At 41.4% G+C, this 14,576-nt stretch overlaps 1 protein-coding gene across 1 annotated transcript; it reads right to left on the reverse strand.

Moving 5' to 3' along the window:
* Nucleotides 1-1,932: 1,932 nt before the first annotated feature.
* LOC115182586 (protocadherin-20) lies at nt 1,933-13,118 on the reverse strand. The gene is made up of 5 exons (XM_029744116.1): nt 12,874-13,118; nt 11,034-12,434; nt 10,145-10,338; nt 3,166-3,255; nt 1,933-3,062 (listed from the first exon to the last, which is right to left on the reverse strand). The coding sequence occupies exons 1-5, from the start codon at nt 12,919-12,921 to the stop codon at nt 2,114-2,116; spliced, it is 2,682 nt and encodes an 893-aa protein (XP_029599976.1). The 5' UTR covers nt 12,922-13,118; the 3' UTR covers nt 1,933-2,113.
* Between the last annotated feature and the right edge of the window lie 1,458 nt (nt 13,119-14,576).

Here is a 14,576-nt window from a genome sequence, read left to right on the forward strand (position 1 = left end):
ATCAAAACATTGTCTTTAATTTACATCCTAATATAAAAGGCACGTACCGGTAGGCCGTTTTCATTACAGATGCAGAAAAGCAATATAATATGAAAATAAAGCACTTTTTAATATTCAATCAAGGATTTGTTTTCAGAGACAGACAATGAGCACATGGTTAAGGTAATGACAGGTTCACTGGGAGGTGACTAAGGATGCGTTCCCTATTCCCTATATAGTACACTACTTTAGACCAGGGCCCTATGGAACCCTATTCCCTATATATAGTGCACTACTTTAGTCCAGGGCCCTATTGAACCCTATTCCTTATATAGTGCACTACTTTAGACCAGGGCCCTATAGAACCCTATCCCCTATATAATGCACTACTTTAGACCAGGGCCCTATGGCACCCTATTCCCTATATAGTGCACTACTTTAGACCAGAGCCCTGTAGGACCCTATTCCCTATATAGTGCACTACTTTTGACCAGGGCCCTATAGCACCCTATTCCCTATATAGTGCACTACTTTTGACCAGGGCCCTATAGCACCCTATTCCCTATATAGTGCACTACTTTTGACCAGGGCCCTATAGCACCCTATTCCCTATATAGTGCATTACTTTTGACCAGAGCCTTATGGGCGCTATATAGGGAAATAGAGTGCCATTTGGGACACACAGAAGGAGGCAGGTAGAGGGTTTGTTTGGTGGCCATGCAAGAAGCAGCCTCTTGAAACTGTATGACAACAAAATACACATTTTAATCTCACACAAAAAATCTAGTAGATTTGAGGAAAATAACAGATTTTAATTGACTTCTGCACTGCACTCTGGGGTCAGCTTTTCCAATGCAATCGAAAGGGTATGAAAAGAACATTGCTATATCAATCAATCAATCAATTAACATTGTTATACACACCAAATGATCCTCACTCCCTTTCCAATGATCCAGACATCATTGTGAAAAAAATATAGAATCTCTCCCATTTTTAATTTGTTTTTCCACGCATTTGTAAGTTTAAGGACTTATTTCTTAGGCTTTCATGAATTATTATTATTATTTTTTAATCTTGTCTATTTAAAGATTTTGTTATAAAGTTATAAAACATTTCATATTATCTACAATATATACAGCATCATTGGGTCTTTTATTACGTTTTAAAATGAGGACGTGTCACAAACGGCGCCCTAATTCCTATATAGTGCACCACCATGGGCCCTGGTTAAAAATAGTGCACTAAATAGGGAAAAAGGTGACATTTGGGATACAGACTACCGTAAATTCCGGACTATAAGGCGCAACTTTTTTCCCACGCTTTGAACCTCGCGGCTTAAACAATGACGCGGCTAATATATGGATTTTTCCCGCTTTCAATTTTTTTCTCTCCAAAAAACACATTCTGTGACGTGCTCAGTTTTTTTGGCGGCATGAAGCTTTCATTAGACCAATGAAATTGCCGAACGGGTTAAGGTCAAACAACTTTTTTGTTTACTGTTTAGATTAAATCGAGCGCTCTCAAACTTCCCATCATTCTGATTACGGTAGTCATTTTGTCACCCTCATCATGGCAAAGACACGGAGAAATGCATATGATGCAGCTTTCAAGTTGAAGGCGATTGATCTGGCTGTTGGAAAAGGAAATAGAGCTGCTGCACGGGAGCTTGGTCTTACTGAGTCGATGATAAGACGCTGGAAACAGCAGCGTGAGGAATTGACTCAGTGCAAAAAGACAACTAAAGCTTACTGCTAATTTTTTATTTTTTGTTACAAGCCGTGTTTCGTTAAAGCCTATTTATTTTTGTTACAAGCCGTGTTTCGTTAAAGCCTATTTATTTTTGTTACAAGCCCTGTTTCGTTAAAGCCTGTGTAAAGTTCATTTGTTTCAATGTACCAGTAGGCACCTGCGGCTTATAGACATGTGCGGCTTATTTATGTTCAAAATAATATATTTTTTTAAATTCAGTGGGTGCGGCTTATATTCAGGTGCGCTTAATAGTCCGGAAATTACAGTATGTCTTTTTGAGGATGAAAATCTACACTTCACAATTCACATTGTTTATAAACAGTTGCAGTGTAACCGTTTTGTATGTTGGAGTCTTTGCCTCAAAGTCTTTGCAATGTCAATGTCATCAAATGTTAGAGATTTCCATCCGCTTTCTATCTACGTCCTGCAAGTCACCGTTCATCTTCAAAGGCATTTCAACCTCTAGTCTTTTCATTTGATGTTTCTTCCATTTCTTCAGTTTCTTGCAGCATATATAAGCAGTCAATGTGACGACGATGCAGAATAGTCCCAGACAGGTTACTGACAGAGCTATGAGTAGTGGCCGACAGGGGAACACGTCCTCCCTGCCAGGCCTCTCTGTCAGCTTCCCCACGTACCACGGCTTCTCCTCCATCTGGGTCTCAGCTTCCCCGGTGAGAAGACTCTGGATGTAGCTCTCATTAGAAACCGTCTCATTGACAAAGAGGTTGACCAGGACGGTGGAGTGGAGAGGTTCTGGCTGACCGTGATCCGAGACTTTAACCAGTAGGCTGTAGAGACCGCGGTCACTGAGTTCTCTCTTTAACGTGATGTTCCCTGTGTCCGGGTCGATATCGAACGATCCCGGCTTGCCACCTTTCCTCTTGATGATGCTGTAGGCGATAACAGCGTTCATTCCTGTGTCTTTATCCACGGCGTACACCTCTGTGATGGAGGTCCCCGGTAAGGTGCTAGGTAACACCAGCATGTAGGACTGGTTAGACTGGGGGAACAAGACGATGGGAGGGTTATCGTTTACGTCGAGGAGGAGGACAGTAACCATGGTGAGGCAGGAGAGAGAGGGTTCCCCTCCGTCGACTGCTTCGATCCAGAGGTAGTACGTCCCCTGTTGCTCCCGGTCCAGAGGGGTACGGGCCCTTAGAGCGCCTCGCCCCGTGTCGATCACAAAGATGTCGCTGCCGTTGAGGATGGAGAGTGCCACCCAGCCGTTCTCGCCTGCGTCCGCGTCCGTTACCGAGAGAACGCCGATCTCGCCAAACCCCGGGAAATTCTCCGGCACAAAGAATGTGAAGTCTTTATTGATGAAACGCGGGCTGATGGGTAAAAATAAAATCAATAAAATCAAATCATATCAGAATCAATCAAAACAATCAATTAAATCAGCAGTTATCACAAAGCGTCTGGTCTTTCTCTTACCTGTTGTCATTACGGTCCAGCACAGTGATGACAACTGTAGCTATAGACTCTCTCCTGGGGGTCCCTCGGTCCACCGCCCGAACCATGAACCTGCAGAGGTTACAGTTTAGAGGTTACAAACTTTTATTCAATTGTCTCTTCACAATATTACAACAACAATTAAACAAAACATATTGCAGATAATAAAAAAAGACACTATGAACTATGAACATCCATAGGCAGTTATAATGCATTGTGTCATCCATATATCCAGTTCCGCTTTAAAAGACATTCAGCTTATTGAGGCTTTATAAAGCCTTCATAAAGCCTACCTAAGCGCTACACAGATGTGTTACAAAGCATCTATAACCGTACGCCATGCTTTATAAAGGGTTCATAATTGTGACATAACATGTTGTGCTGCAGGATGACACATGATCTGAAGAGAATTTATCTTAGGCACATTACAATTACCTTGATAAAAGCCCCCAACATAAGGAAATTGAAAGTGGCTTTCAACTGAAACCAAGTTAAATGTCCCTCAGTACATAAACACACAACAATATAACAAGTACTAACGAGGGGTGATGGACCCAGTCAGGTCTTTATATAACAATATAATATATAACAATATAACATATAACAATATAATATATAACAATATAACAGGTCATACTGTGGGGTGATGGGTCCAGTCAGGTCTTTATATAACAATATAATATATAACAATATAACAGGTCATACTGTGGGGTGATGGATCCAGTCAGGTCTTTATATAACAATATAATATATAACAATATAACAGGTCATACTGTGGGGTGATGGATCCAGTCAGGTCTTTATATAACAATATAATATATAACAATATAACAGGTCATACTGTGGGGTGATGGACACAGTCAGGTCTTTATATAACAATATAATATATAACAATATAACAGGTCATACTGTGGGGTGATGGATCCAGTCAGGTCTTTATATAACAATATAATATATAACAATATAACAGGTCATACTGTGGGGTGATGGATCCAGTCAGGTCTTTATATAACAATATAATATATAACAATATAACAGGTCATACTGTGGGGTGATGGACCCAGTCAGGTCTTCATATAACAATATAATATATAACAATATAACAGGTCATACTGTGGGGTGATGGATCCAGTCAGGTCTTTATATAACAATATAATATATAACAATATAACAGGTCATACTGTGGGGTGATGGATCCAGTCAGGTCTTTATATAACAATATAATATATAACAATATAACAGGTCATACTGTGGGGTGATGGACACAGTCAGGTCTTTATATAACAATATAATATATAACAATATAACAGGTCATACTGTGGGGTGATGGATCCAGTCAGGTCTTTATATAACAATATAATATATAACAATATAACAGGTCATACTGTGGGGTGATGGATCCAGTCAGGTCTTTATATAACAATATAATATATAACAATATAACAGGTCATACTGTGGGGTGATGGATCCAGTCAGGTCTTTATATAACAATATAATATATAACAATATAACAGGTCATACTGTGGGGTGATGGATCCAGTCAGGTCTTTATACAACAATATAATATATAACAATATAACAGGTCATACTGTGGGGTGATGGATCCAGTCAGGTCTTTATATAACAATATAATATATAACAATATAACAGGTCATACTGTGGGGTGATGGATCCAGTCAGGTCTTTATATAACAATATAATATATAACAATATAACAGGTCATACTGTGGGGTGATGGATCCAGTCAGGTCTTTATATAACAATATAATATATAACAATATAACAGGTCATACTGTGGGGTGATGGACCCAGTCAGGTCTTTATATAACAATATAATATATAACAATATAACAGGTCATACTGTGGGGTGATGGACCCAGTCAGGTCTTTTTACAACAATATAATATATAACAATATAACAGGTCATACTGTGGGGTGATGGACCCAGTCAGGTCTTTATATAACAATATAACTACTCTCAAAAATCAAAGTTTCTTAGATTTCTCTCAGACCTCAACAGTTGTCCCCTGATATATATATATATATTTTCTATTAACAAACATAGTCAGGGAGAAATGGTACGGAGTTTTGATCCACAACATATTTCTTTACCTGTGGAGTTACTGACTAACAACATCCCTGAGCAGTCACTGCCTACAGGTAGGAATACAGCCGGACATGTAAGGCGAGCCGGCATACCCTCCAGGTTCAGGTAGACGGCCCTATCGGCCCCCCTCCGCCTGCCCTATCGGCCCCCCTCCGCCTGCCCTATCGGCCCCCCTCCGCCTGCCCTATCGGCCCCCCTCCGCCTGCCCTATCGGCCCCCCTCCGCCTGCCTGGCTACTATCGAACGTCCGATCACTCAGGAATAAAATGGATGGAAGTCCTGCTTTTGATATGAACTAAGAGAGATTACGTGGAAGGCTCCTCCGTCTGCCTGACTGAGACAGGACCGGACCAAACTGTTTCCGGACTAGGCTGAACCCCCCCCCCCCCCCCCCCCCACGACAGGTCAGTCAAGTTGTCTCTAAAATCAGGAGATGGTGGTATTTGCTTCATGATTAATCAGCGCCGGTTTATCAACTTTACAGTTACTACATCAATCATGCTCCCTGACCTTGAATTCCTATCTTTTGCACTTTATGGACTTATGGACTTTATGGCTTGTTGATATTACATTTATGAATTGTGGTGATGCTATTCTAGCTGCTTGTACTAACTCATTAATGTAAACTTGTATATGTTAAATGAATGTAAACTTGTATATGTTAAATGAATGTAAACTTGTATATGTTAAATGAATGTAAACTTGTATATGTTAAATGAATGTAAACTTGTATATGTTAAATGAATGTAGGTAAATGTTTGTTGTATGAGGTGAGGCTGAGGTATATATGTAATAATCATCAACCTTCAGAGATACCATGCTGTACCATAAATACATACCACCAGCCTTCAGAGATACCATGCTGTCCTGTAAATACATACCACCAGCCTTCAGAGATACCATGCTGTCCTGTAAATACATACCACCAACCTTCAGAGATACCATGCTGTCCTGTAAATACATACCACCAACCTTCAGAGATACCATGCTGTCCTGTAAATACATACCACCAACCTTCAGAGATACCATGCTGTCCTGTAAATACATACCACCAGCCTTCAGAGATACCATGCTGTCCTGTAAATACATACCACCAACCTTCAGAGATACCATGCTGTCCTGTAAATACATACCACCAACCTTCAGAGATACCAGGCTGTCCTGTAAATACATACCACCAACCTTCAGAGATACCATGCTGTCCTGTAAATACATACCACCAACCTTCAGAGATACCATGCTGTCCTGTAAATACATACCACCAACCTTCAGAGATACCATGCTGTCCTGTAAATACATACCACCAACCTCAGAGATACCAGGCTGTCCTGTAAATACATACCACCAACCTTCAGAGATACCAGGCTGTCCTGTAAATACATACCACCAGCCTTCAGAGATACCAGGCTGTCCTGTAAATACATACCACCAGCCTTCAGAGATACCAGGCTGTCCTGTAAATACATACCACCAGCCTTCAGAGATACCATGCTGTCCTGTAAATACATACCACCAACCTTCAGAGATACCATGCTGTCCTGTAAATACATACCACCAGCCTTCAGAGATACCAGGCTGTCCTGTAAATACATACCACCAACCTTCAGAGATACCAGGCTGTCCTGTAAATACATACCACCAACCTTCAGAGATACCATGCTGTCCTGTAAATACATACCACCAACCTCAGAGATACCAGGCTGTCCTGTAAATACATACCACCAACCTTCAGAGATACCAGGCTGTCCTGTAAATACATACCACCAGCCTTCAGAGATACCATGCTGTCCTGTAAATACATACCACCAACCTTGGTTTTAGGGCAGTATAGTTTATTTTAAAAGCTGTGGGAAAATCATAGAAAATGGGGAAATCTGAAACCTGGAAAAGCAAAACCGAGAGAACGGAGTATTGGGGGGGAAAACGGAATTAAGCAAAAAATAAATACGGATTGTTTTTGGTGTAGAACTGCACTTTAGAGTGTGTGGTCCTGCAGCACAGCATTATGGGGATTGTTTTTGGTGTAGAACTGCACTTTAGAGTGTGTGGTCCTGCAGCACAGCATTATGGGGATTGTTTTTGGTGTAGAACTGCACTTTAGAGTGTGTGGTCCTGCAGCACAGCATTATGGGGATTGTTTTTGGTGTAGAACTGCACTTTAGAGTGTGTGGTCCTGCAGCACAGCATTATGGGGATTGTTTTTGGTGTAGAACTGCACTTTAGAGTGTGTGGTCCTGCAGCACAGCATTATGGGGATTGTTTTTGGTGTAGAACTGCACTTTAGAGTGTGTGGTCCTGCGGCACAGCATTATGGGGATTGTTTTTGGTGTAGAACTGCACTTTAGAGTGTGTGATCCTGCGGCACAGCATTATGGGGATTGTTTTTGGTGTAGAACTGCACTTTAGAGTGTGTGATCCTGCGGCACAGCATTATGGGGATTGTTTTTGGTGTAGAACTGCACTTTAGAGTGTGTGATCCTGCGGCACAGCATTATGGGGATTGTTTTTGGTGTAGAACTGCACTTTAGAGTGTGTGGTCCTGCGGCACAGCATTATGGGGATTGTTTTTGGTGTAGAACTGCACTTTAGAGTGTGTGATCCTGCGGCACAGCATTATGGGGATTGTTTTTGGTGTAGAACTGCACTTTAGAGTGTGTGATCCTGCGGCACAGCATTATGGGGATTGTTTTTGGTGTAGAACTGCACTTTAGAGTGTGTGATCCTGCGGCACAGCATTATGGGGATTGTTTTTGGTGTAGAACTGCACTTTAGAGTGTGTGATCCTGCGGCACAGCATTATGGGGATTGTTTTTGGTGTAGAACTGCACTTTAGAGTGTGTGATCCTGCGGCACAGCATTATGGGGATTGTTTTTGGTGTAGAACTGCACTTTAGAGTGTGTGATCCTGCAGCACAGCATTATGGGGATTGTTTTTGGTGTAGAACTGCACTTTAGAGTGTGTGGTCCTGCAGCACAGCATTATGGGGATTGTTTTTGGTGTAGAACTGCACTTTAGAGTGTGTGATCCTGCAGCACAGCATTATGGGGATTGTTTTTGGTGTAGAACTGCACTTTAGAGTGTGTGATCCTGCAGCACAGCATTATGGGGATTGTTTTTGGTGTAGAACTGCACTTTAGAGTGTGTGGTCCTGCAGCACAGCATTATGGGGATTGTTTTTGGTGTAGAACTGCACTTTAGAGTGTGTGGTCCTGCAGCACAGCATTATGGGGATTGTTTTTGGTGTAGAACTGCACTTTAGAGTGTGTGATCCTGCAGCACAGCATTATGGGGATTGTTTTTGGTGTAGAACTGCACTTTAGAGTGTGTGGTCCTGCAGCACAGCATTATCGGGATTGTTTTTGGTGTAGAACTGCACTTTAGAGTGTGTGATCCTGCAGCACAGCATTATGGGGCTTGTTTTTGGTGTAGAACTGCACTTTAGAGTGTGTGGTCCTGCAGCACAGCATTATGGGGATTGTTTTTGGTGTAGAACTGCACTTTAGAGTGTGTGATCCTGCAGCACAGCATTATGGGGATTGTTTTTGGTGTAGAACTGCACTTTAGAGTGTGTGGTCCTGCAGCACAGCATTATGGGGATTGTTTTTGGTGTAGAACTGCACTTTAGAGTGTGTGGTCCTGCAGCACAGCATTATGGGGATTGTTTTTGGTGTAGAACTGCACTTTAGAGTGTGTGATCCTGCAGCACAGCATTATGGGGATTGTTTTTGGTGTAGAACTGCACTTTAGAGTGTGTGGTCCTGCAGCACAGCATTATGGGGATTGTTTTTGGTGTAGAACTGCACTTTAGAGTGTGTGATCCTGCAGCACAGCATTATGGGGATTGTTTTTGGTGTAGAACTGCACTTTAGAGTGTGTGATCCTGCAGCACAGCATTATGGGGATTGTTTTTGGTGTAGAACTGCACTTTAGAGTGTGTGATCCTGCAGCACAGCATTATGGGGATTGTTTTTGGTGTAGAACTGCACTTTACAGTGTGTGATCCTGCAGCACAGCATTATGGGGATTGTTTTTGGTGTAGAACTGCACTTTACAGTGTGTGATCCTGCAGCACAGCATTATGGGGATTGTTTTTGGTGTAGAACTGCACTTTACAGTGTGTGATCCTGCAGCACAGCATTATGGGGATTGTTTTTGGTGTAGAACTGCACTTTACAGTGTGTGATCCTGCAGCACAGCATTATGGGGATTGTTTTTGGTGTAGAACTGCACTTTACAGTGTGTGATCCTGCAGCACAGCATTATGGGGATTGTTTTTGGTGTAGAACTGCACTTTACAGTGTGTGATCCTGCAGCACAGCATTATGGGGAAAGTTGAGATCAGGTCCAATATTGGCTGCGCACCCAGGAGGGAAAGAGGTTGGGCCATCCTACAAAGGGTTTAGAGTAATATAATACATGCCATTTATCCAAAGCCATTTGCAGTCATGCGTGAATACATTTTTACATATGGGTGGGAATCTAACCCACCATGCTGGTGTTGAAATTCTCTACTAAGATGCATGATGGGTTATAAATGCTTTGTGAAGACTCAATTTAATATGATTTATAAAGCCTTTATTAAGCAGTGCTAATACCATCCTTTATAAAGAACAGGTTTATGTCATAGTTGACATAGATATATTTCATTCCACCATCTCAATTTAAATGTGTTGTTTTTTTTGTTTCACTTTTTTATGCACTTTGAGATTATTTTCTGTAATGAAAAGCGCTATACAAGTTAAACAAGTAAATTATTATTATTACTATAAACATATATAGGCAATTTATAATGCGTTTTATCCATACAATATCAGTCATAATACGTTACAATACATCATCAATATGCGACAGACCTGTAGGTCTGCTTCTCTTCTCGATCCAGAGATGTGGACACGGTCAGCACACCGGTCAGCCTGTCCAGGAGGAAAATGGAGGGAGCGTCTGACCCCAGCAGGTAGGTGACCTCTCCTCTGGCCTCACTGTCCTGGTCTGTGGCCTGGAGCTGGGCCAGGAAGCTGTTGGGAGGGTTATTCTCCTCCACAGAGACCTGAGAATTACAACGACCACCAGGAAACATATAAGTAGGTAAATACTGAAATAAATAAGTAAATAAATAAGTAAATACTGAAATAAGTAAATGCTAAAACAAATAACTAAATACTAAAATAAATGTGTAAATACAGAAATAAGTAAATACTGAAATAAATAAGTAAATACTGAAATAAATAAGTAAATACTGAAATAAATAAGTAAATACTGAAATAAGTAAATACTAAAATAAATGTGTAAATACTGAAATAAGTAAATACTGAAATAAATAAGTAAATACTGAAATAAATAAGTAAATGCTAAAACAAATAACTAAATACTAAAATAAATGTGTAAATACAGAAATAAGTAAATACTGAAATAAATAAGTAAATACTGAAATAAATAACTAAATACTAAAATAAATGTGTAAATACAGAAATAAGTAAATACTGAAATAAATAAGTAAATACTGAAATAAATAAGTAAATACTGAAATAAATGTGTAAATACAGAAATAAGTAAATACTGAAATAAATCAGTAAATTATAAAATAAATAAGTGGGTAGACCTTTTTTGTTTTTAACCCTCTATATTTTTCAACCACAAAACAAAAACCTATATATTTTGTACTATTGTTCAGTACATGTCCTAACCCTAACCGTAACCATAAAACATTGAAACACTCATGCGTTGATAAATGTATTCAGTCACCTCACACAGAGACTGTTTGAAGACAGGCACGTTGTCGTTTTCATCCTGAACCAGGATCTTAATGAAGGTCTTGATGATGAGACCTCTGGGGTTCCTGAGCACCACAGTCAGCTCGTAGTCCTGCCTCTGCTCGTAGTCCAGCGGCTCCGTCGTCTCTAACAGATACTCGTTCTTCAACACTTTGTAAGGTGACAGTCTGAACGGGCCGGATCCTTCCAGCAGGCATTCCGTCCTCTGTCCTCTTTGGTCCGTGTTCTTCACGGTGAAAAACGCGATTGGGGAAAAAGGAGGTTCGGACTCTTTCATCGTGACCACACCGTCTTTCTCCGCCGCGATGTAGCGCGGCATAATAACCGGCGGACCGGAAGCTACCCGGATCACGTGCACCGTCACCATGGCGACGGCAGGGATGCACCCAGGCCCGTTGGCGAGGACAGTGAGTTTATAGAACTTCCCGGTTGCGGTGTTGATCTGACCGGCCAGTTTGATCACCCCGGTAATCCGGTCCAGATGGAATAGAGCTCTAGCCTCTCCGGGAACGCGGTCGCTGTACGCATAGCTGATCACCGCGTTGGCGCCCTGGTCGGGGTCGAAGGCGTGTAACCTGGACAGCTGCTCTCCTTTAGTCGTATTCCCGTACAGCGTCACGTTGACCTGTGACTCTGTGAACCGAGGACAGTTATCGTTGACATCAGTGATTATAATCCTTAACGTGGCGGTGCCAAGAAGAGGTGGTAACCCGCCGTCCTCTGCTATAATATCCGTTACGTATTCCTCCTGTCGTTCCCGGTCCAGCTCGTCGGTCACGATGAGGAAGGGTGTCAGCTCACCCCCTTCGTTCTCCTCTACGTCCAGAGTGAACACCCCAAAGTCGTTGACCAGCCAGTAAGTCTGGACTCCGTGAAACCCCAGATCAGGATCCGTCGCTGACTGCTCCACCGCAAACCTCGTGTTGACCTGGGTGTTCTCCGGGATGGAAACCCTAATCTCGCCTGTCGGGAAGCGCGGCCGGTTATCGTTAACATCCTCCACTAAGATCTTGACCTTAACCAGCTGGAAGTACTGCTGGGGTAGAACGAACACATCCAGGGAGAGGACGCAGCCCTGGTTGTACTCTGATGCGTCGGGGCAGAGCGTCTCCCTGTCGATCTCATTCCCAGACGTAAACAGCTGTCCCGTAGTGCTGTTCAGAGTGACATACTGATCACCGGGCTTCTTCTGGGGCAGACTGAATAAAACATGGGGATCGAGGGATAAATCCAAGTGTAAATCGGAGCCCAGGGACCCTATGAGCGTCCCTGAGGGTAATCCTTCTTTTATCTTATAGACCAGCTCTTTCGCTTGGCTGAAATGAGCAAAACAGGAGAGAGGGCTGGTGTAAAGGACGAGTATGCACAAACCCTGAAATACAGACATAATACAGAAACATGGGGTTTAACAAGTAGAGTTCCAGACATGAGAGAATCAGCCTCAGAGGGGAAACAACAAACATATTGACCGATACAGTTATATTATGGAATCAATAGCCAGCGAAGAAAATCACTGATTAAATAGACTTTCTAAACAGGCACATATATGTTTTTTTTTTTTAAATACACATTTTTTACTCTTTAACTCTTTAAATAATTAACAAGTAGAACGTAGCTTTGAACCACAGACATTAAGACTTATTGAAAATAACATACACGTTACTACTCATCAATTACATAACACACGGCGAAGTTGCCAGTTGATTTAAGCGCAAACCAAACTCTCATTTGACATTGAGGTTTAAAAGAAAAGCTTTCTCTCTTCATTTTTTTTAATAGAAAGACTACAAGACAAATGACAAAACACTTACCCACAGTACTCCTCTCGAGCTTAGTCCGGGTCCTGTTTTGTTGAACATGTTTATTCCACCTGGATCGACGTGGTTTCACCTACAGCCCCGGAGCAGAGAGCCCGGAGCTGAACGCATCGGAGGCTTGTCGTGTGCTGAGCTGATCAGTGTAGCTGCAGAAGCACATAATCTCTGCAGAGTCCGGCGCTGTCCTGTAGCGTTCTGAACTGAACACAGTCATTCATCCCAACACAGGGACACGCACACAATATGCAAATACAACCCCCCCCCTGACGGCAACCAATGAGATTAGACAGCCGCCGGGATGGGCAGGGAGAGGCGGGTTCAGGATCATGCACTGTTTTTGTGCAGAGAGAAGAATTTTGTGTGTGTGTGTGTGTGTGTGTGTGTGTGTGTGTGTGTGTGTGTGTGTGTGTGTGTGTGTGTGTGTGTGTGTGTGTGTGTTCAAAACAGAGAGAAGAAGTACCCTTAGTAAGTAATAGTTGTGGTGTTTGGAGCCTGTTATTTCAGTAATGATGTTTTACTGGAAGCCTCCAATAAAGCACATGAACCCAGCCTCTCTGAACTGCACATGTTCCCTTAATGACCTGTATATAGATGATGAGGGGTGTAGGATGTTGTACTACACCAATTACAACACTTGAGAATCTTGTGTGTTTGAATTCTTTGGTATTATATGCTTTTTAACAATGCCCTCATAGTGGCATGTTTCCAACATTAAATGTCCCCTTACAGCAGCATGTTTCCAACATTAAATGTCCCCTTACAGCAGTATGTTTTCAACATTAAATGTCCCCTTACAGCAGTATGTTTTCAACATTAAATGTCCCCTTACAGTAGTATGTTTTCAACATTAAATGTCCCCTTACAGTAGTATGTTTTCAACATTAAATGTCCCCTTACAGCAGTATGTTTTCAACATTAAATGTCCCCTTACAGTAGTATGTTTTCAACATTAAATGTCCCCTTACAGCAGTATGTTTTCAACATTAAATGTCCCCTTACAGTAGTATGTTTTCAACATTAAATGTCCCCTTACAGTAGTATGTTTTCAACATTAAATGTCCCCTTTACAGCAGTATGTTTTCAACATTAAATGTCCCTTTACAGCAGTATGTTTTCAACATTAAATGTCCCCTTACAGTAGTATGTTTTCAACATTAAATGTCCCCTTACAGCAGTATGTTTTCAACATTAAATGTCCCCTTACAGTAGTATGTTTTCAACATTAAATGTCCCCTTACAGCAGTATGTTTTCAACATTAAATGTTCCCTTACAGTAGTATGTTTTCAACATTAAATGTCCCCTTACAGTAGTATGTTTTCAACATTAAATGTCCCCTTTACAGCAGTATGTTTTCAACATTAAATGTCCCTTTACAGCAGTATGTTTTCAACATTAAATGTCCCCTTACAGCAGTATGTTTTCAACATTAAATGTCCCCTTACAGCAGTATGTTTTCAACATTAAATGTCCCCTTACAGCAGTATGTTTTCAACATTAAATGTCCCATTACAGTAGTATGTTTTCAACATTAAATGTCCCCTTACAGCAGTATGTTTTCAACATTAAATGTCCCTTTACAGCAGTATGTTTTCAACATTAAATGTCCCATTATAGCAGTATGTTTTCAACATTAAATGTCCCATTAAAGCAGTATGTTTTCAACATTAAATGTCCCTTTACAGCAGTATGTTTTCAA

Source organism: Salmo trutta, unplaced genomic scaffold, assembly GCF_901001165.1.
Source record: "Salmo trutta unplaced genomic scaffold, fSalTru1.1, whole genome shotgun sequence".
NCBI classification, from domain to species: Eukaryota; Metazoa; Chordata; class Actinopteri; order Salmoniformes; family Salmonidae; genus Salmo; species Salmo trutta.